Source organism: Doryrhamphus excisus, linkage group LG12, assembly GCF_037039965.1.
Source record: "Doryrhamphus excisus strain RoL-2023G ecotype Guam linkage group LG12, RoL_Dexc_Guam_v1.1, whole genome shotgun sequence".
Classification (NCBI taxonomy): domain Eukaryota; kingdom Metazoa; phylum Chordata; class Actinopteri; order Syngnathiformes; family Syngnathidae; genus Doryrhamphus; species Doryrhamphus excisus.
Window position 1 is genome coordinate 2879215 of NC_136368.1, and position 21833 is coordinate 2901047.

At 44.0% G+C, this 21833-nt stretch overlaps 1 protein-coding gene across 2 annotated transcripts in view; it reads left to right on the forward strand.

The window, feature by feature from the left end:
• The window catches only part of kcnh7b (potassium channel, voltage gated eag related subfamily H, member 7b), a 33191-nt gene extending 11367 nt beyond the window's left edge, over window positions 1-21824 (forward strand). The window contains exons 4-15 of one of the 2 annotated variants that reach the window (XM_058081856.2): window positions 1908-2348; window positions 3300-3511; window positions 6879-7304; window positions 11012-11411; window positions 11475-11675; window positions 12552-12806; window positions 14756-14961; window positions 15826-15913; window positions 15985-16152; window positions 17339-17495; window positions 19481-19661; window positions 20357-21824. In XM_058081856.2, the coding sequence (XP_057937839.2) occupies window positions 1908-2348; window positions 3300-3511; window positions 6879-7304; window positions 11012-11411; window positions 11475-11675; window positions 12552-12806; window positions 14756-14961; window positions 15826-15913; window positions 15985-16152; window positions 17339-17495; window positions 19481-19661; window positions 20357-20626 (3005 nt within the window). In that variant the 3' untranslated portion in view covers window positions 20627-21824. Of the gene's footprint in view, window positions 1-1907; window positions 2349-3299; window positions 3512-6878; window positions 7305-11011; window positions 11412-11474; window positions 11775-12551; window positions 12807-14755; window positions 14962-15825; window positions 15914-15984; window positions 16153-17338; window positions 17496-19480; window positions 19662-20356 lie in introns of those variants that run through there. The other variant, XM_058081855.2, reaches the window with a different exon arrangement.
• Window positions 21825-21833: the final 9 nt, after the last annotated feature.

The following is a 21833-nucleotide window of genomic DNA, read 5'->3' on the forward strand; positions in this document are numbered from 1 at the left end:
AATTATGTGAATAAATAACCTTTACGGGTGGCACGGCGGTCTAGTGGTTAGCGCGCAGACCTCACAGCTAGGAGACCAGGGTTCAATTCCACCCTCGGCCAACTCTGTGTGGAGTTTGCATGTTCTCCCCGTGCATGCGTGGGTTTTCTCCGGGTACTCCGGTTTCCTCCCACATTCCAAAACCATGCTAGGTAATTAATTGGCGACTCCAAATTAATTGTCCATAGGTATGAATGTGAGTGTGAATGGTTGTTTGTCTATATGTGCCCTGTGATTGGCTGGCGACCAGTCCGGGGTGTACCCCGCCTCTCGCCCAAAGACAGCTGGGATAGGCTCCTGCACCCCCCGCGACCTTCGTGAGGAAAAACGGAAGAAAATGAATGAATGAATGAATCACTAATTGCTAGTCTCCGCGTCATTCCCAGACGGAAGAGTGGCTAGCTAGCTCTCCATTTGGTTACAAAGAGTCAACAAGATGCTGGTTTGCCATCAGCATTTTTTACCTGAGGACCAGAGCTTGTGCTGGAAGACACAGCCATGTCCGGGGTGTACCTCGCCTCTCGCCCAAAGACAGCTGGGATAGGCTCCAGCACCCCCCGCGACCCAAAGCAGTACAAAATGAATGAATAGCCTTTACCTTTAAGTGCCACAACAAGGTCCCGGAACCATGGGTTGTCTACCCTTGGTCCAAGCTTTGTGTTCTATGTGAGAAAGCAAATTGCAATGGTTTTATAAATACAAGACAATGTAGAGCATAAATGTACCACAGTTAAAATCTCCCATTTTTTTATATCTTTAGGCTTCATTGTTGATGTTTTTTCCTCAAAACTTAAAGGGACGGTGCACATTTTTAGGGACTTTTGTCCATCATCCACAAGTAGCAGTACTCACTACTTATACGTCCCCAAATGTCGCCCACACTCGCAAGTACAGCGGCTTGGGATCAGGGCTTAGCCTATACTGGACATCATTAGACATCCGGTATCTATGAATCAGATGGAGATAATGATGGTGCACCTTTAGTGGTAAATATACAAAAATCACCTGACTTGTGGTCTGTGTGAAAACTATAAGGCTCTTTGTGGTATCTTATGCTTGTCAGGTACGTTTAGAGGATGGAAAGAGATGGCAGTGTTATTATTTATGTATGCAAGGAGGGTGCAGAGAGAGAGGGGGGCCTCCCAAGGGTTCACTTTCATCCCCGTTCTGTTCTATTCTATTCTATTCTATTCTGTTCTATTCTGTTCTCTTCTATTGTTAATGAGTTTAAAACTTTTACTTCCAAGAGGACGGGCTGGGCAAAGTTCACGTGAATTTATCTACCTGTAATGAGAATACACATACCTGTACATACACGAGGCTATTTATAGTTTATACCATAAACTAGACTCCTGAGACGAGATGATGCCTGAGAACAGGACGAGATTTTTAACATTAACGTTAAGAAATATACAATCAAAAATATGACGAGACAAACTAACTTTGATTGTCACAAAACAATGCAAGTGCATTTTCAAATGTTTGTTGACATTTTTGTTATGTTATGGCAATGTGTTAATATAGAATACATATGTGGAATTGTCATTTGTGACATGTATTTTTATGCCATTTAACATTTGCAGCATTTCTTCAACCGCACTAAGGAGGGGGAGTCTGCTTTCAAAATAAAAGTATTAATGTCAGATATGATATCATATAGATTTGATCATGTTTTAGCAAAGGCAGAGATATTCTTTTGTATCCATCAATATCTCATATAGAACCTACACAAGCCTTCACTGATCAAAAATCAATGAAAATGTTCGAATCGTCATTTTTCCTCATTGGTTTCTCCAAAAAATGCAGATGCTATCTTGTCTCCATCTTAGCTTCAATTCCCTTTCTGTCCATTTCTCTCCCCCTTCCAGGAATGAGTCGATTCTTCCGTTTTCGCCAGGCCGCTTTGAGCCTGATGAATACCAACAAGCAATCTCTTCCGCAAGAAGACCCAGACGCTGTGATGGTGGACTCACCCAAAGACAACGAGGACTCGGTGGCCCTGCAGAGTTTCCCCTCGCCCACCAAGAGCATTTGCAGTCCCACGGAGGCCAACGACACACATGCCCTCATCAGCTCCAGCCACCACTCCTCCCAGGCCAGCCTGGCTCCTGAACCCCTAGACCATTCATCCCCCAAACTCCCGTGGGAAAAGCTGTACCAGACAGAGGTGCACCAGTCGTCTACCTCCCTGTCCAATACCTTCCCAAGAGGAAGCATCAGCAGCATGAGGCGAGCGTCGTCCGTCCACGAGATCGAAGGCTACAGCTCCAGTTCAAAGAGCATACTCAGGGACCGTCACACGAATGAAGGTATGGAGCCCACATTTCATGCTCACGTGAACATGTGTGAACATGCCGGGAATGACTACAATAACCCCGGCCCCTTGGCCCTCATAGTGGGCTCCAGCACCGTGGCCTTCATAGTGGGCTCCAGCACTGTGGTCCTCATAGTGGGCTCCAGCACTGTGGTCCTAATAGCGGGCTCATCATCCTCATAGTGGGCTCCAGCACCGTGGTCCTAATAGTGGGCTCCAGCAATGTGGTCCTAATAGCGGGCTCATGGTCCTCATAGTGGGCTCCAGCGCTATGGTCGTCATTGTGGGCTCCAGCACCGTGGTCCTCATAGTGGGCTCCAGCACCATGGTCCTAATAGTGGGCTCCAGCAACGTGGTCCTCATAGCGGGCACATCGTCCTCATGGTGGGCTCCAGCATCGTGGCCCTCATTGTGGGTTCCAGCACCGTGGCCCTCATAGTGGGCTCCAGCACTGTGGTCCTCATAGTGGGCTCCACCGCCTTGGCCCTCATAGTGGGCTCCAGCACCGTGGTCCTCATAGTGGGCTCCAGCACCGTGGTCCTAATAGTGGGCTCCAGCAATGTGGTCCTAATAGTGGGCTCATCGTCCTCATAGTGGGCTCCAGCGCAGTGGTCCTCATAGTGGGCTCCAGCGCTATGGTCGTCATTGTGGGCTCCAGCACCGTGGTCCTCATAGTGGGCTCTAGCAACATGGTCTTCATGGTGGGCTCCAGCACCGTGGTCCTCATATTGGGCTTCAGCACTGTGGTCCTAATAGTGGGCCCCAGCACCATGGCCCTCATGGTGGGCTCCAGCACTGTGGTCTTCTTAGTGGGCTCTAGCACCATGGTCCTCATAGTGGACTCCAGCACCGTGGTCTTCATAGTGGACTCCAGCAACATGGTCCAAATGGTGGGTGGGCTCCAGCACTCCATTCTTTCTGACTGCTATTTGTTGTCAATCACCAGGTCCATTTAATCACGTCAAGTCCAGCCTGCTTGGCTCAACGTCTGATTCCAACATCAACAAGTACAGCACCATCAACAAGATCCCTCTGATTGCACTGAACTTCACCGAAGGGAACGACAAGAAGAGCCACTCGCCGCCGACATCTGAGAAAACCATCATTGCTCCCAAGGTCAAAGACAGAACGCACAATGTGACAGAAAAAGTGACACAGGTGAGTAAGACGATATTTCATACTTCCATCCTTCTTGGAAAATGGCGGTCCTTCCTAGCGTTCACTGAATGTCCCAGCACCTTAGCTTGTAGGCTGAGTTTCTGCCAGAAAACTCTCCTCTTAGTTGCAAGCTGATTTTCAAACTTGTGCATGTACAAGTTGATGAGACCCCAGCTGGTGTGTGTGTGTGTGTGAGTGACAGGAAGAAAAGCTCTGACCTGCTTGGGGAGTATAGTCATCTTCTGGTTTGCATGTGTAAATCCTGTGGAGAAAGTCTTAAATAGTAAGGCCAAACATGTGAACATGAAAACCTTGATCAATACGTCAGCATCGTGCTGATGATGCTTGAGTGTGAGGAGATCTGCTGTATCATTCGTGGAATAGAAGAGACAGACCCTTCCCAGAAGCGCAGCTTATTAGGCCAAAGAGGGGACCACTCAGGACACTGAATAATTTACCATCCAACCAGAATCTATTCAGGTTTGTTTGGCTAAGCAGCCAAAGCAACCATACAGGGTGTCTTTTAATCATGGAATACATAAGCTCTTTCTACTGCAAGTACTACATTTTCCCCACTTTAGTTTTTTACCAATGAAAGGCAATGACCTTGTTTTAACACTGGATGGCCTTCCTGACACAACCTGAGAATCGAACCGTCGCCCTCTGCCACGAAAGGCAGATGTGTGCATCACTACACCAGCAGGGATGTACAAAATGTACAGACTATAAATAGCAGTGACATGAAGGAACAGCACGAGCCAAGCCTGCACTCAAACTTAACACTCTGCCTCCGATTCTCAATGCCTTCTTCTACAACAGCGCCATTGTTTACACGATAATCCCTACCTGTAATGAGAATACACATACAGTGAAGAAAATAAGTATTTGAACACCCTGCTATTTTGCTATTTCTCCCACTTAGAAATCATGGAGGGGTCTGAAATTTTCATCGTAGGTGCATGTCCACTGTGAGAGAGATAAACTAAAAAGAAAAATCCAGAAATCACAATGCATGATTTTTTAACAATTTATTTGTGTGATACAGCTGCTAATAAGTATTTGAACACCTGAGAAAATGAATGTTAATATTAGGTACAGTAGCCTTTGTTTGCTATTACAGAGGTCAAACGTTTCCTGTAGTTTTTCACCAGGTTTGCACACACTGCAGGAGGGATCTTGGCCCACTCCTCCACACAGATCTTCTCTAGATCAGTCAGGTTTCTGGGCTGTCGCTGAGAAACACGGAGTTTGAGCTCCCTCCAAAGATTTTCGATTGGGTTCAGGTCTGGAGACTGGCTGGGCCATGCTAGAACCTTGATATGCTTCTTACGGAGCCACTCCTTGGTTTTCCTGGCTGTGTGCTTCGGGTCGTTGTCGTGTTGGAAGACCCAGCCACGACCCATCTTCAATGCTCTGACAGAGGGAAGGAGGTTGTTCCCCAAAATCTCACAATACACGGCCCCAGTCATCCTCTCTTTAATGCAGTGCACTCGTCCTGTCCCATGTGCAGAAAAACACCCCCAAAGCATGATGCTACCACCCCCATGCTTCACAGTAGGGATGGTGTTCTTCGGATTGTACTCTTCATTCTTCTTCCTCCAAACACGCTTATTGGAATTATGACCAAAAAGTTCTATTTTGGTCTCATCTGACCATAAAACTTTCTCCCATGACTCCTCTGTATCATCCAAATGGTCATATGCAAACTTAAGACGGGCCTTGACATGTGCTGGTTTAAGCAGGGGAACCTTTCGTGCCATGCATGATTTCACATCATGACGTCTTAGTGTATTACCTACAGTAACCTTGGAAACGGTGGTCCCAGCTCTTTTCAGGTCATTGACCAAGTCCTGTCGTGTAGTTCTGGGCTGATTCCTCACCTTTCTTAGAATCATTGAGACCCCACGAGGTGATATCTTGCATGGGGCTCCACTCCGATTGAGATTGACCGTCATGTTTAGCTTCTTCCATTTTCTAATGATAGCTCCAACAGTGGACCTTTTTTCACCAAGCTGCTTGGTAATTGCTCCGTAGCCCTTTCCAGCCTTGTGGAGGTGTACAATTTTGTCTCTGGTGTCTTTGGACAGCTCTTTGGTCTTCGCCATGTTACAAGTTAAAGTCTTACTGATTGTATGGGGTGGACAGGTGTCTTTATGCAGCTAACGACCTCAAACAGGTGCATCTGATTCAGGATGATACATGGAGTGCAGGTGGACTTCTAATGGGCAGACTAACAGGTCTTTCAGGGTCAGAATTCTAGATGATACACAGGTGTTCAAATACTTATTTGCAGCTGTATCACACAAATAAATTGTTAAAAAATCATGCATTGTGATTTCTGGATTTTTCTTTTTAGTTTATCTCTCTCACAGTGGACATGCACCTACGATGAAAATTTCAGACCCCTCCATGATTTCTAAGTGGGAGAAATAGCAAAATAGCAGGGTGTTCAAATACTTATTTTCTTCACTGTACCTGTACATACACGAGGCTATTTATAGTTTATACCATAAACTAGACTCCTGAGACGAGATGATGCCTGAGAACAGGACGAGATTTTTAACATTAACATTAAGAAATGTACAATCAATTATGGCATTTTTATGCCATTTAACATTTGCAGCATTTCTTCAACCGCACTAAGGAGCAGTCTTCATGTTGCAATGTGAAGGTGATTTTTGTCATCTGCCCACTTCCATCCAGGTCTTGTCTCTCGGGCCGCATCGACAAGTTCACCATCCTGTACTACAGCCCTTTAGCTTTTTAACATTAACGTTAAGAAATATACAATCAAAAATATGACGAGACAAACTTTGATTGTCACAAAACGATGCAAGTGCATTTTCAAATGTTTGTTGACATTTTTGTTATGTTATGGCAATGTGACAATATAGAATACGGATGTGGAATTGTCATTTGTGACATGTGTTTTTATGCCATTTAACATTTGCAGCATTTCTTCAACCGCACTAAAGAGCAGTCTTCACGTTGCAATGTGAAGGTGATTTTTGTCATCTGCCCACTTCCATCCAGGTCTTGTCTCTCGGGCCGCATCGACAAGTTCACCATCCTGCACTACAGCCCTTTAGCTTTTTAACATTAACATTAAGAAATGTACAATCAAAAATATTACGAGACAAACTAACTTTGATTGTCACAAAACGATGCAAGTGCATTTTCAAATGTTTGTTGACATTTTTGTTATGTTATGGCAATGTGTTAATATAGAATACATATGTGGAATTGTCATTTGTGACATGTGTTTTTATGCCATTTAACATTTGCAGCATTTCTTCAACCGCACTAAAGAACAGTCTTCACGTTGTAATGTGAAGGTGATTTTTGTCATCTGCCCACTTCCATCCAGGTCTTGTCTCTGGGGGCCGACGTGCTGCCAGAGTACAAGCTGCAGACAAACCGTATCGACAAGTTCACCATCCTGCACTACAGTCCTTTCAAAGCTGTGTGGGACTGGCTCATCCTGCTGCTGGTCATCTACACGGCCATCCTCACGCCGTACTCGGCCGCCTTCCTTCTCAACGACCAAGAGGAGCAACGCAGGCGGGAATGCGGATACTCGTGCAGCCCCCTCAACGTGGTGGATCTCATCGTGGACATCATGTTCATCATCGACATCCTCATCAACTTCAGGACCACTTACGTGAACCAGAACGAGGAGGTGGTGAGCCATGCGGCCAAAATAGCCATCCATTACTTCAAAGGCTGGTTCCTTATAGACATGGTGGCGGCCATCCCCTTTGACCTGCTCATCTTTGGCTCAGGATCAGATGAGGTTTGTCATCTCTGCTTTTTCTACAAAGGAGTATTAGCGCACGGTGCCACAGTCGTCCAGACTTGAGCGCCCAGGCCACTACTTAAAGTCTTTCTGTCTCGGCTATGAAAGGATTACTTTAAATTGCATGGTTTTTTTTGAATGGCCCTCATTCTAGAATCCATTTACGAGGATTAATGGCTTACCAAATGGCAATCATTGATGCATTTATGTGACGAGGGGGTGCGCGCGGCTTACATGCAGATGTTAGATGGTCATTGGTGGGCTGGCCGCCAGGCCCGCTGGCTTGTTTGATGGCTCTGGATCCACTTCAGTGCTTGATGGTGCTTTGTAGGGACTCCATTACACCAGAAAAGCTCCTGATTATAAAGCATAATCATCTGTTTGGACCGCAGCTGCTGAGTCAGCGATGCCAGTCGCTGTAAGTCTCGGGGTTTCTTTCCCTCGTGGAGAAAAACGAGAGCAGCCACTAACTGTTACTGTGCGAATGCGTTCAAGGCCAACCATTTTACTTTGTTCCACCCCAAAAATCCCAGCTTTTCCAAAACTCCCAAAATTCCACAGCCTTTTTCTCTCAACCGTTTCAACATGAAACCAGGGCTCTGAAGCTGAGCATTTTCCACATTCCAAAAATTCCCAACTTTTTTTCCAACTTTCCCACTTTTCCTTTGATCTCAATTACTCTAACTACGTTTAACGTCATTTCCCACTTTTCCAGAAAACTAATTATAATGTGAATGAAAAATAATGTCTCTGCTATTATCCACTTGGAAGAAATTCCAACATTTCCACACATTCCTATTCCGACATGCCTTTGATCTAGTTAGACCAAGGGCATTCAGCAACTACTTCCCCTCAATAGAGCCCAACCCCTCTGTTAGACTAGCTAGCATGAGATGAAGTAGCATTGTAGCGTTATTCTGTGCTCGCGCTGGGCTTGCTGGCAATTCTGTGCAGGGGGGCTGCTAGAAGGTTTCGCTGTGCAGGGCTGGGTGGTCTCTGTGAGGACAGTGTAGCAGACAGGTTGCTCGGCAACCTCATCACCTTTGCTGCTCGCTCACTAGCCTACAACCATGCTTACACATAAATCACATACTGACGCACTGAGGAAAAGGTGCACACACCCGTGTGGGTGTGGCCTAGTTGTCATGAGTCCAGCATGTTGCACGTTTGATATTTTCCAGACAAATTTCACCAAATGAGTGAAAAAAACAGAAAGACAGATGGACTGCAGGATTGGCTGGAAAGACGAGTGACATCAAGCCTTGTTTTGCTAACAATTGAGGTCGCTGCCTTGGGCATCCAGATGCAACATTCAGTCATATTGCAGGTAGCAGGTAGCACATAGAAGAAACAACAGCAGGGGAAGTTCTTCAGGGGCGGTGATTCCGCATAGGAACGTCAATCTTACTTTTCACGGTGGAAAATAACAAGATTAAGATGAGCACTTTGTCAATCACTTCTCCATCACCACTGTCACATCTCCTTTTGCCGAGAAGACAAAGATAATATGTCTGCCTTCCTGGGTGACCAAGGGAATTCCAGAGACTGGAATCATTGAAAAAATGTCAAATGTGTTGCAGCTCCAAAGGAGACGTAAAAAAAAAAGCATCCTGAAAATGGATGCTATGGTTGCAAGCAAATCCTGTAATCATTCACCTTTTTAATGCAAACAGATTATGGCGCTGCATTTGCTTTTTTTAATCCCGAATGCAATATCTTACTGTGACATGATGCTTGTCACATTAACATGATGAGAAGACAGTACAGCACAAAGACAGTATGTTGGCACGTGGCTAGCTTTCCCAGCATATGGCCGGCATCGATAAAGCACATTTAGCATGTTTGCAAGCAGAAAAGCAACCAAATGGCTTTTTTTGCAATCAATTGTTCCTTTTCTTTTCAAACATTTTTAGCATATTTTCTCCAGGAGGGTTGGCCATACTTCCGGCCTTCACAAGTTCATTCGTCTTCACAATAAGAGCATTTTGCACCACATCCCGATTATGTGTGCTAACAAAATAAGGGTGCCATAAAGAACAGGCAGCAAAGTATGCCAGCGCTAACATGGTAGCTGAAGGTTAAGGTTACTTTTACTATTTGGTGTCGCTACTATGGCATCCTTTCCTGTACATGGGTTAGGATTAGGGGTTGGGGTTAAGATGAACACTTTATCAATTCAATCCCATTATGTTGCATTTCCTTTACAAACCTTTGGGTCGGTGCTGAAATTGATGCGGGGGAAATGATTTAGGGCAGGGATGCTCACACTTGCACAGCCTGCAAGCTACTTTTAATAAAATGCGTCCCAGACCTCCCAACGCTCTACCTCCTACAATAAATATAGTACTCAGATATTCAATATGAGATGTATTACACATATACAAGAAATTAATATGATGACAATGCGACGTATTAACTCATTCCCCACCAATGATGACATCCAAAGATGTATTCATACGTCTTTTATAATTCTTTGCAAGAGGTGATGACGCTAAGATGTAAAAACAACCACAAGGTGGCAAAAGGCCATTTTATAAGAACTCTGCCTGCTACTTTCTGATGGAAATACACACCAGGAAGTGAAAAGGATACCACAGGAACTTTACTGTCACATAGTACAACAATGAAACTCTGTTCAGCACGTCTCCATTCAACTCCAAAGGCACGGATTATTGCGGCGTCACACACTTGCACACGTGCGCAAAGGCGTGCATTTTTGTGTTGTTTAAGTTTTGCCATAGTTCTTTGTATATTGTATATCTAAGTATATTTATAAGTTACTCATAGTTTATCCATCATTCATCACCATCGTAAAGATGGAAGTTCATAAGATAAGATAAGATATGCCTTTATTCGTCCCTCAGTGGGGACATTTTCATTGCACAGCAGCAAGAGTACAGAGTCAGTTAAGCAGTACAAAATACACAATATAGAAAAATAAACAATATAAACAACCCAAGTATTAACAAAATCAACAGTTTTTCCCAGAGTTCTATACAATACAGTATGTAGATAATATGAAACGAGATGAGATATATGACCAGTCTATACACTGAGAACTTGTTAGAGAGTTAATATGAGGCATTATGGAAATACTTCACATAGAACTTAGTATATTGCATTTAAAGTCCTTAATATTGCACATGGAGGTTGGTCAGATATTGCACAGTGAATGGGGTCTGGAGTAGCTATACTGACTATAAAAGTATTACACAGATGTACATAGTGGTGTAGTGGTTCATCTTCTTATAGATGCATACATCTTACCATCACTTAGTTTATCAATCATCACCATTACAGAGATAGAAGTACATCAGGTGACTGATACCACATGACATCTACAAAGTGACCTTCAGTAGCGCTGGTAAGACATCAGGTCATATGTTGGTGTGAGAATATGCCCCTCCCCGCCGTCGCCATGGTGCAGTATGAAGGACGTTATCAGTGTTTATTGTGTAGGAGCTGAGATGGTTCGGCTAAAAAGATGGCCAGCGTGTGTGAGGTTGTATCACGGTGATGTTACTTGACCTTTTCCTTGCTGCCTCGTGTCGTTGGCCTCTAGTCACAATCTCGACAATAAGAAGGTGTTTTTTGCTCAGTGAAGCATTGGCAAGAATGCCCAGAATGATGCATAATTGATTTCTAATTAATAAGGTTAGCATTCCCAGGACTAAACCCCCTCGTGGTCCCCACTTTGTGTTCAGACCACCACTCTGATCGGCCTCCTGAAGACAGCGAGGCTGCTGCGCCTGGTGCGAGTAGCCAGGAAGCTGGACCGCTACTCGGAGTACGGCGCCGCCGTGCTGATGCTGCTCATGTGCATCTTCGCCCTCATCGCTCACTGGCTGGCCTGCATATGGTACGCCATCGGCAATGTGGAAAAGCCTTACTTGGAGCACAAGATTGGCTGGCTGGACAATCTGGGCGTGTCCATAGGGAAGAGATACAACTACAGCGATCCCGGCTCCGGCCCGTCCATCAAGGACAAGTACGTCACGGCGCTCTACTTCACCTTCAGCAGTCTGACCAGCGTGGGATTTGGCAACGTTTCCCCAAACACCAACTCTGAGAAGATCTTTTCTATCTGTGTCATGCTGATTGGCTGTAAGTACGCTATGCACACTTCCTTGTCGCCGTGACATCGCTAAACTTCATGTCCTTTCTCAGCTCTCATGTACGCCAGCATCTTTGGGAACGTCTCTGCCATCATTCAGAGGTTGTACTCGGGGACCGCTCGCTACCACGCACAAATGTTACGGGTCAAAGAGTTTATCCGCTTCCATCAGATCCCCAACCCGCTGAGGCAGAGGCTGGAGGAGTACTTCCAGCACTCGTGGGCGTACACCAACGGCATTGACATGAACACGGTAAATAATCGGCACGGGAATCGATCACACGTGCCGCCTCAGCCTAAATGCCTTTTCTCCTTTTCCTCTTCATGTCTGGACTCGATGCCAAGAGCAGGAGGTGCGTATTACATTTTCATACCAATTCCTCATTCCATGGCCAAGTGGGTCGCTGTGTCAGCCCCTCCCCCATCACTGTAGCATAGGAAGCGGTGGGGGTGCTTGTATCTACTCAAACTCAATTTACTTGGGAGAGAAACTAGAGAGCTAGCGACCTAAACGGTAGCCTTCAAGTTATTTCCTTTAAACATAAATAGCCAAAAAATTACCACTTCCACACAGATAGGGAGGATAACTATTAACAGTTATTTAACCTTTAACATGAACATTAATCATAAGTCATCATTTTTTCTGGGTACATGATACCATACAGCATCCATATCAAACTTTAAACTTTCATATCAAGGCGGGGGCCTCAAACTAGTGTCCTGCGGACCACATTTGGCCCGCGAGCTGCGTGTTTGAGAACATGTTTAGCAAAGTTGCTAATCATGTCAGGGAGCCATTTCATGCTCCTTTATCATTTATAAGTATTTATGCATTTCAAAATGTTGACATTGGTGTTCAGATCTTTGGGAGTCCAGATGGATTCATTGGGTTTGTGTTGTTTCTTAAAGGAAGAATTGATTGATGATTGAGTAGGGCTAACCGAGGATCCGCCACATAGACACCCCATATAGAAGATCGATATCAATAATAGATATGGTTAGAGTCGCCTCTTAAGGATTATTTTAAGTGGTTGATGAAGTCAAGAAAATAAACATGGCGAGTTCTTGTCGCTTGAAGGTTTTCCTACTTCCTACTAAATGTTGATGGTTTGTTTGCTCTGCCTCCTCACAGGTGCTAAAAGGTTTCCCAGAGTGCCTGCAGGCAGATATCTGTCTCCACCTCAATAAGAATCTTCTTCACAACTGTAAAGTGTTCCAAGGAGCCACCAAAGGCTGCCTGAGGGCTTTGGCCATGCACTTCAAGACCACTCACGCTCCTCCTGGAGACACTCTGGTCCACAGCGGCGATGTGCTCACTGCCCTCTACTTCCTGTCCCGCGGCTCTATTGAGATCCTGAAGGACGACATTGTGGTCGCCATCTTAGGTAAATTGAACCTCTTGTTGACCTTTTTTACTTAGTTTGCTTTGACAAATAAGAAATAATAAAAATAAGAAATAGGAGTGAGATGAGATAAAAAAGCAATTTATTGCAAAGAAGCGTTCAGGTGATGCAGGCTGTTCATCAGCTGATCAAAAGGTGAAGATAGTACCTTAAAAAACAACCCTAACCTAATCTAACCCTGACCCTATATGAAGATGGCTCCATAGTCTGGAACTCATATCCATTGTTGTAAATCCATCCTCAAATGTTCTCCAACTGCCGTTTAACGCCCCTGTACGACCTGAAGCTCCATTCTTCCACTGAGGGATGATGATAGTGGAAAATCTCAGGTGGGATCTTTGCCCACCGCCCACCTTCCAATGTCCCACGTTTGGTGCTCTCCTGCTAATCCAAACCCCCACCTTTGTAGTGTCTGATGGTTATCGGACGGCACTCGTCACCAGAACCAGGATGGTCCCGTGTTTTGACGGACAGCCACCTTTGTAGCCTTTATTATTATGGACTTCCAGTGAGAGGTGTTTGTATTACACCCCCGTGTCAGACAGCTGGTAGAATGAAGAAGAATGAACCCCACAAGACCGTGCAGGTGTGTGTCATTAAAAGCTATGGCATGGTTCATCTTGACTTTTCTACACACCTAAAAGACCTAAAAATATGCCACCGTTCCTGCGAAAACACCTCTCGTTGACAACACTGTGACGGGAATAGCACGCTCTCCCAGGCCCACCCACCATTCCGGTCCTTTGGCCAACAGCGTGGTTGAAGTTGGTTCCATGAACAGATTTATAACAGCATATAAACGAGCAGGACATGATGTCGCAATACTCCTGCCGTAATAATGCCGTTGATTAGCAATCGGGGCTGAAGCAGGATTAAATGTGGGTGAGATGAATGCTCTCCAAAGCCACACCTGACACAATGGGGCTTAAGCATGAGCTGCTGAATCACACAAAGCCATTACTAACATCCACAGCGGAAATGTCATTGATCGCTCTACTTCCAAGACAATATATTCTACATGCTTGATCAGCGCCCCTTTTCTTGGGGGGAAGGGTGGAATATGCCTTTTAGCACAATGTCATGCATGAGGAACGAGCGCAGGGCGCCCAGAGTCCGTGCTTTTATGCTCAGGGCATATTCTAAAAATAAAATCAGACGCTGGCTGGTGTTGCCATGGAAACTCAACATTGGCAGCAAAAAGTTGCAATTGTCATCATTTCCATTTCTAACTCAAACAGCAACTAAAGCTTCACTAGCGCCTGCAAGAGGCCCCGATATTTATACCTCAGGGTGTCTCACCAGGGAAGAAGCCCCGATATTTACACCTCAGGGTGTCTCGCCAGGCAAGAGGCCCCGATATTTACACCTCGGGGTGTCTCGCCACATTCAAACGTGACAGGATTTCTTAGAAGAAATACCAGTATGTTTTACTCGTAACAAGTGTTCGCTCTGTGCATCGGTTTCAGTTCCATAGAACAAGGGCATGAAGGAAGTGAGCCCAGACACAACGTTATTTTTGCAAATGTACAACTTTTAACTTTACACACACATTTCAATTCACATTTATGCTTGTAATGTTACAAGAAAAAATAATATTTTTTCTAGTAAATGTATGAATTTTCTCACAAATGTACTACTTTTTTATTCCCACATTCCAAAAACATGCTATGTTAATTGGCCACTCCAAATTGTCCATAGGTATGAATGTGAGTGTGAATGGTTGTTTGTCTATATGTGCCCTGTGATGGTAGGCGTGCTCAGGGTGTACCCCGCCTCTCGCCCAAAGACAGCTGGGATAGGCTCCAGCATGCCTGTGAGCCTCTTGAGGATAAGCAATAGAAAATGGATGGATGTACTACGTTTTTACAAATGTACAACTTTGGTTCTCCAAAAAAAAAAAAATTCCTGGTCATGTGTGTGTCGACAACCAGGAAAAAGTGACATCTTCGGTGAGATGATCCATCTGTTTGCCAAACCGGGGAAGTCCAACGCTGACGTGCGGGCTCTGAGTTACTGTGACCTGAGCACCATTCAGCGGGAGGATCTTTTGGAGGTGTTGGACATGTATCCGGAGTTTGCGGACTACTTTTTTGCCAACCTGGAGCTGACCTTCAACCTGAGAGATGAGTCTGTGAAGGTAGATAAGATGCTGTGGTGTCCTGTCTTAGATATGCCGGCATATGTTACCGGTCATAATCTGCCATTCCTTTGACTGACTCAAATTCTTACGACTGGCTGACTGAACAGGATGTACTACCTTTAGTAAAGTCACCTGTGCGTGCACGGAAACTCACAAGTTGCACTCGGGAGTCTGTGAAATTGGAGTGTTGATGGAGCATGAACGTTGATTTGTGGCGTCTTTGATGTGGATGTTGCTCGGGCAACATTTAATTTAATTTAATTTAATTTAATTTAATTTAATTTAATTTAATTTAATTTAATTTAATTTAATTTAATTTAATTTAATTTAATTTAATTGTTTTTAGCTTCATTTAAATTTTAAAAACATGATTTAATTATAAACAATTTTACATTTTAACTGAAATGTTTTCATGTAATCTTAATTTTTTTATTATATTAATCATTATTATTATTTATATACAATGTTAAATTAAAATGCCAAAGTTTATCATTTTATTTTGATCCATCCTGGTTGAGTATGTGAACAAGCATACAAAGGCCTGATTTATTTGAACGAGTCGTTCATGACTCGCACATCTCTAGTAATCATAGCTAGTGATGTGCGATACCACTTTCCAACCCATCCCAACTAAGGGTGGTATCGATGATACCAATTCGATAATTTGTAGAAATTCACTTCATATGTGTTACATTTTAAAAAGCCGTGTATTTTTTATGTCACAGCATAAAGAATACGACACATTTCATTAATCGATTCGACTTTTTTCACTCCTTCATGGACTTATGCAGACTTTGCTTACCTGTTGGCAAGAGCAGTACATAACAGTGTGTATATTTTTTTGTTTGTGTTTTTTTGCAGCCTCCGAGTCCTCAGGGCTGTGATTCAGACGGTGAAGGCACAAAAAGCATGAAAAGGAGAATCTCCTTCACGCCGGATGCGGCCAAATGTAAGAGTCAATAAGAGCGGCTTGTGAGCCGATGCTGAGTAGATGATGCTGGTGTTCTTGCTGTTCCTCAGTGGAAAACAATGAAGTCAGTAGCCACTTGGAAACGGAGTCCAACATGTGCCTAAAAAGATGTTCCGAAGTCCGAGCTCCCTCGACACCGAGCACCCCGGTGCTGGACTGTAATCTTCTCAGACACAACCAGGTCACAGACGGCTTGAGGAGAAGTCCGTCCTTTCAAGGTAACACATCACCACCACCAAAAGACCATTTGAAGTACAGTGGTAGTACCTTTGTGTGGTTTCCTCAGTGGAGTAGTAGATTAGTACACAGTACAGGAGCCGGTGTACACTAGTTAGAGTTGTCAGCAAATCATACGTACATTCTAGACATCTCATTGATCTTATTTAGGATGTATTGTATAAAAGACAGACAGCAACAACATCAAATGAAAAGGACAAATGAATATGGAGCCCCCATCCACCAGTACCAGCCTGGACACAACAAATATTGGTAAAACAATAAGGTACATGACAGGAACCAAACTACCTCACCCTGACCATTACTTCAATACTTCCTCAGTCACTACTCTACATTGCATCTGTTTTAGTTCCTCACTAATTACTCCTTATTTAGTTCCTCATTAGTTGTTCATTAGTCCCTAATTAGCACTCAATAATACTGTGATGTCAGCATTTGGGAGCTGATATGAGGCGAACGAAAAAGGCTAAAAAGACAGTATAGTAGTCTATCTGTGCCGTTACATGGTGCCTTCGAGAACCGTCCAACAAGTCACCGCACGCATTAAACATGCTAAAATGGCGGGGTCTCTAACTGTATATTATTTTTGGCATAAAATAATAGCGTGTTGCTATACGATGTGCTGTTTTCCACATGCGGGAGAGAGATTTATATCCCCAGAAAGTCAGCAGCTGAAATAGTAGACATGAGGGATCTTTTGAAGGAAAGGTGAAAGATCTTCAGGGAGCAGGAAGAATCCAGTAGCGGGGACATGCAGCTACATAGCCAGCGCACATCAGGTCCCGTTGCTAATGGTTCGGCTATTGTTGATTTGAGAAAGGAAAAAAAGGAATACATGGTTCCCAGTATCTTCCCATCTTCCAGTGCTGGTCAGGAGCCACCTGCAAACGCCGCTTCTCTAGATAGGCCCATCAAAGCAGCAGCCGTCTGTTTGGCGCTCGGCACGCGTGATTGGCGAGCATGGCGCTAGCAGGTGTCCAGCTGCGATAACAAGCAGCTACGTTACGTTGGCCACTTTGGAATTCTACAGGGACAAAAAGTCCTGCCCAACTCAAACCCGCTCAGCAATCCTGAAGAGATTAATGACGGTCTATTTTAATGAGCCGGCGGTGACATCAGTGTGGCCCACGTGTGAAGAATGCACTCTTGCTTTTGCTCTCCCTGCAGATCTGTGCTGTGATAAATGGGTGTGCAAGAAGCCCGCAGACGACACGGATGAGTCAGCACACTTCCAGGAGCTGAGAGAAGATGATCATTCTGCCAGCGAAATCACCTACGGAGAGGTGGAACAGCGCTTAGGTCAGCTCCAAGAACATTTAAGCAGGTATGTGTGCTCACTGGGGTCAAACCTACGAGGTCAAACACAGCTTGACCTTCAGGTTGACCTCCAATCCATTTCCCATAAATGTATTTTTCCATAATGACACTCGGCCGGCGTGGAGATGGTGGCAATCACGTGGCGCAAGCATTGCAGCACCGTCAAATGGAAACATAGATTGACCTCTTTGTCACAACAGTACCCCCCCAGGATTTGGACAAAAACATTCATATGCTTGGGACTTTTGTCTCCTAACTTTATTTTCCTATATTCTTGAAATGTAAAACTTTTTTCTGGAAAATTTCCCTTTTCTGTGTGTAAATTTCCCATTATTGTCTCCTAACATTGCAAATTTATTCTAGTAAATGTAGGACTTTTTCCCCTCATAAATGTACAACTTTAATTCTCAAACATTTGCACCTTTTTTGTTGTCAATTCATGCTTTTTTTCATTCATAACTTTCAAACTTTATTGACAGAATTATCCACTTTTTTCTCAAAACTTTACATTTTTGTCGTATTTTTTGGTACAATGGAAACTAATTGCTGATATTTCCAATAAGTTTTAGTCAGAAGAAATCCCTACCGTGACTCATATTTGCAAACGTTGATTAGTGAGTGCTTGAATAAAAGTTGTCACCTCCCACGCAGATAAAAAAGTATGTTGCACTCTCCTGCCAGTAAAAGTATGGCTTTCATTAAGAATCATAAAAAGCGTCTGGCAACGCCTAAATATACCAAACAAGACATGTGCATCATTATGTCTTTGTACATATAGTAATGGAAACTCTCCCCATAAGCAGATGTCAGCTCCCAAGAGGACATAGGGAAAGACAATTTGATGGGTAAAAAGACAACTTTTTGTAGAGAAACTATGTGAAGCTGACCGGAAGTGTGTCATAGCGAGCGAGAATACTACACTTTCTGTCATAGCTAGCTAAAATACATCATTTAATTTCCATCTTCAGCATTTACACATACCGTAATGCACAAGTGTAGAGGTATAAAGTCAGACTAATTATAGTAACATTTTTTCAATTCCGTGATGTTATTCGGTTGTTCTTTTCAAAATAAAACGATACCATGTGGTCCCAGCTCGTTTTGCTGGAAACACACCCGTGAGAGGCACTGGAAAGATATTATTTATCATTATTATTACCTTGTGTGCACAGCTTGTCCTACAAGTACTACAAGTAAACAGTCATATAACAACGCAACCAAATTGAGGTTCTTAATTTGAAATGCCAACGCAAACATCCGCTCTCAACACGGATGTACAATGCTCTCAAAGCGTAAATTTCTTGTACAATTAGGACTGTATTCTCGTAAATTTATGACTTTTCTCACACTTTTTTCTTTACGTTTTTCTCGTAAATGTATGACTTTACGCTCTTCAATTTATGACCGTTATGACATACATTTGTGACTTTATTCTAATAAATGTACGACTGTATTCTTGTGAATGTAGGAGCTTTTTCACATCACTTTAGCCAATTTATGGCTTTTGTCCCCATAAACTTACAGTTTCTCACAATTTTACCACTTACCCCCGTAAAATAATGCCTTTTTTAACTTATTCTTATTGTCTCCGTGTATTGGAATTGTGACTTATGTGTTCAACCCGTGCTTTGAAAGCACAACTGGTCATCTATGCTATAGCAGTCTAACACATAGATTGAGCCACTGACGGCGTTCTATTCTATTTTGCTTATAAAACATAAAAGGTGTCATCTCCACAGCACTTTTGAGGTGACATTGATGGCATTACTGCAGTAAAGAGTAACTCCTCCCATACAAAAGCCGATGACGCTGGTGGGTCCTTTGTCCGCTGCCGTGGAACCAAAGCTCTCTCTAGTGGTCGGGAAATGAACTGCATATTGTATGTGTATATATGATGTCATAGCAACAGTATGAGTGTTAGAAGCTATTATTGCCACATCCTGTAAGGTGATGAATAAAGTTGGTCATGAAGGCGACTCTGTGTTTTCTAAGGTTGGAATCTCAGCTTATGTCCGACATTCACGCCATCCTGCAGCTGCTGCAGAGGCAGCCGGCCTTAGGTCCTCCGGCTTACAGCACTGTGACCGCCAGCCCAAATTATCACCCGGCCGCCGTCAAGATCCAGCCTGTCGCCCTGACGACAAGCCATCTTTTCAGCCGCATGGAAACTCAAGTAAGCGAGCACGTACGCCCCCGCTTATTATTTCATTCAATATTCATTCATATTCTACCGTTTATCCTCACGAGGCTCGCTGTGGCGTGCTGGAGCCTATCCCAGCAGGCTTCGGGCGAGAGGCGGGATACACCCTGGACGAGTCGCTAGCCAATCACAGGGCACATATAGACAAACAACCTGTGCCCTGTGATTGGCTGGCCACCAGTCCAGGGTGTACCCCGTCTCTCGCTCGAAGACAGCTGGGATAGGCTCCAGCACCCCCGCGACCCTCGTGAGGATACGCGGTAGAAAATGAATGAATGACTTATTTTGTTTATATGGGTTAATACGAGTGTAAAGGTGTCTATAGGGGTGTTATTTCATGTCTAGAGGGCTCTAATCATGTTAAGCATATATTAAAAGGTGGTAAAGGGGTTTTCTATGTCTTATTTTCTCTTATTACATCTATATTGGGTAATAGGAGTGTAAACTGACTATAGGGGTGTTATGTCATGTCTAGGGAGCTCCAAGTGCACTAATATATTACTTCATATTAGTCTACTATATTAGCTAACAGGAGTGTAAAGGTGTCTATAGGGGTGTTATTCCATGACTAGAGGGCTCTAATCATGTTAAGTGTGTATTTAGAAGGTGGTTTTCCTGTCTACAGATGCATTTAATGAATGATTAATGTGTCCTACTTCCCTACCCAGGGTCCCAAGCATCAAGTGAAGAAGGCCTTTCAGGAATCCAAAGACTCTGTGCTGAGCTTGGCAGGTGTGAAGACGCCAGCGGGGGACAACCTTGCAGCGCTGCTTTTACAAAGACCACCACAACAGCAAGCGGAAATGACCAAGGACCACCAGCCCACCTCCATCCTGATTGCAACATCCTCCTCCTCCTCTTCCTCACCCCTGTCAGAATCCAACCTCAACGCCACCGGACTCCACCCTGTCTCAGACCAGGAGCCCCAAAGGCCATGAAGTTTTCAGCATGTGTGGTGCTGGCTTTTCATCATCAGCATGCTGCCACAGACTCCTAGCATCTTCATTTGCACTTGCCTGCCGGTAGATGTCACCTTTCTCTTTTATGCAACATAGCAGTATGTACTGTATGTGTGGACAGTATCACACAGTACCGTATGTAGTATTGCTTGATGATAGCATGATAGCATCAACTCGTTATGTTCACCAGCACTCGCTTCCTCGCCCTTCTCGTGAGAATTTAGTAGGATTTTGGACATAAAAGTCAAAAGGCATGCAAATAATGGGCTTTTACAAACAGTTCATTTGGACTAATCACTTGGTCACACTGTCCTTCTAAATTTACACATAGAATTAAAGAATGAGGCACGATTGCTTGACTTCATCTGCTAGCGGCAGCCGTCTTGATGTAGAAGACACACACAGAATTGGACCCCAGAATAGGATAGAGTGCATTTATCAGTCCTTAACTTTTTGCACCAAATCCGACTAAATTCTCCCAACACATGATCAGCGGGGCTGTCGTGAACAATCCCAAGTACACTTTGATGATGTAATCCAGCGATCCTGCAGGTCCAGGGTTGACAGCGCATCGCTTCCTCCCCGTGTTTATGCTCTCAGTACGCCAACCTTGGCATGCTGACAGATGACGTTGCTCTTCTGTTCAAGCCCATTGGAGTATTTTTGCACATTTGAGTGTAATACAGCATTTACACTGAGGTAGAAGACTTGCTTGTCTTCTCTCAAGTGTGTGACTCAGGGGTTATGGACACTTGCACTGCAGCTCACAGTATGAAGAATACTGTCATGTTCCTCTTGATACAACGTGCATTATTCCCAAGGTGGCTGCTGCGCACCTATTCTATTTCTAGTCCAAGCATGTCTTTTCCAATTCACGCAGGCATTGTCACGTGTCTCTTTCAGTTACTTCTTGCACATACACGCCCCAAATGAGGGTCTTGTGCCTATACGCTAAATACAGTACCAACGCTATGGCAAACTATTCCAACATATCAAGATACTTCCCAGCACACTTTTGGGTGGCATTGTACGCTGAAACACTGCGAGAAACAAATCGCCAGATGTATCTTTTCAACTCAAAAATATTTATTTTTTTTACTGCTACTCTGACTTCTTTTAGAAAGTAGAACATGTTCCTTTTCAAACTGTGGGATCAGCAATAAATGGAGACACTCAAGCAGAAATG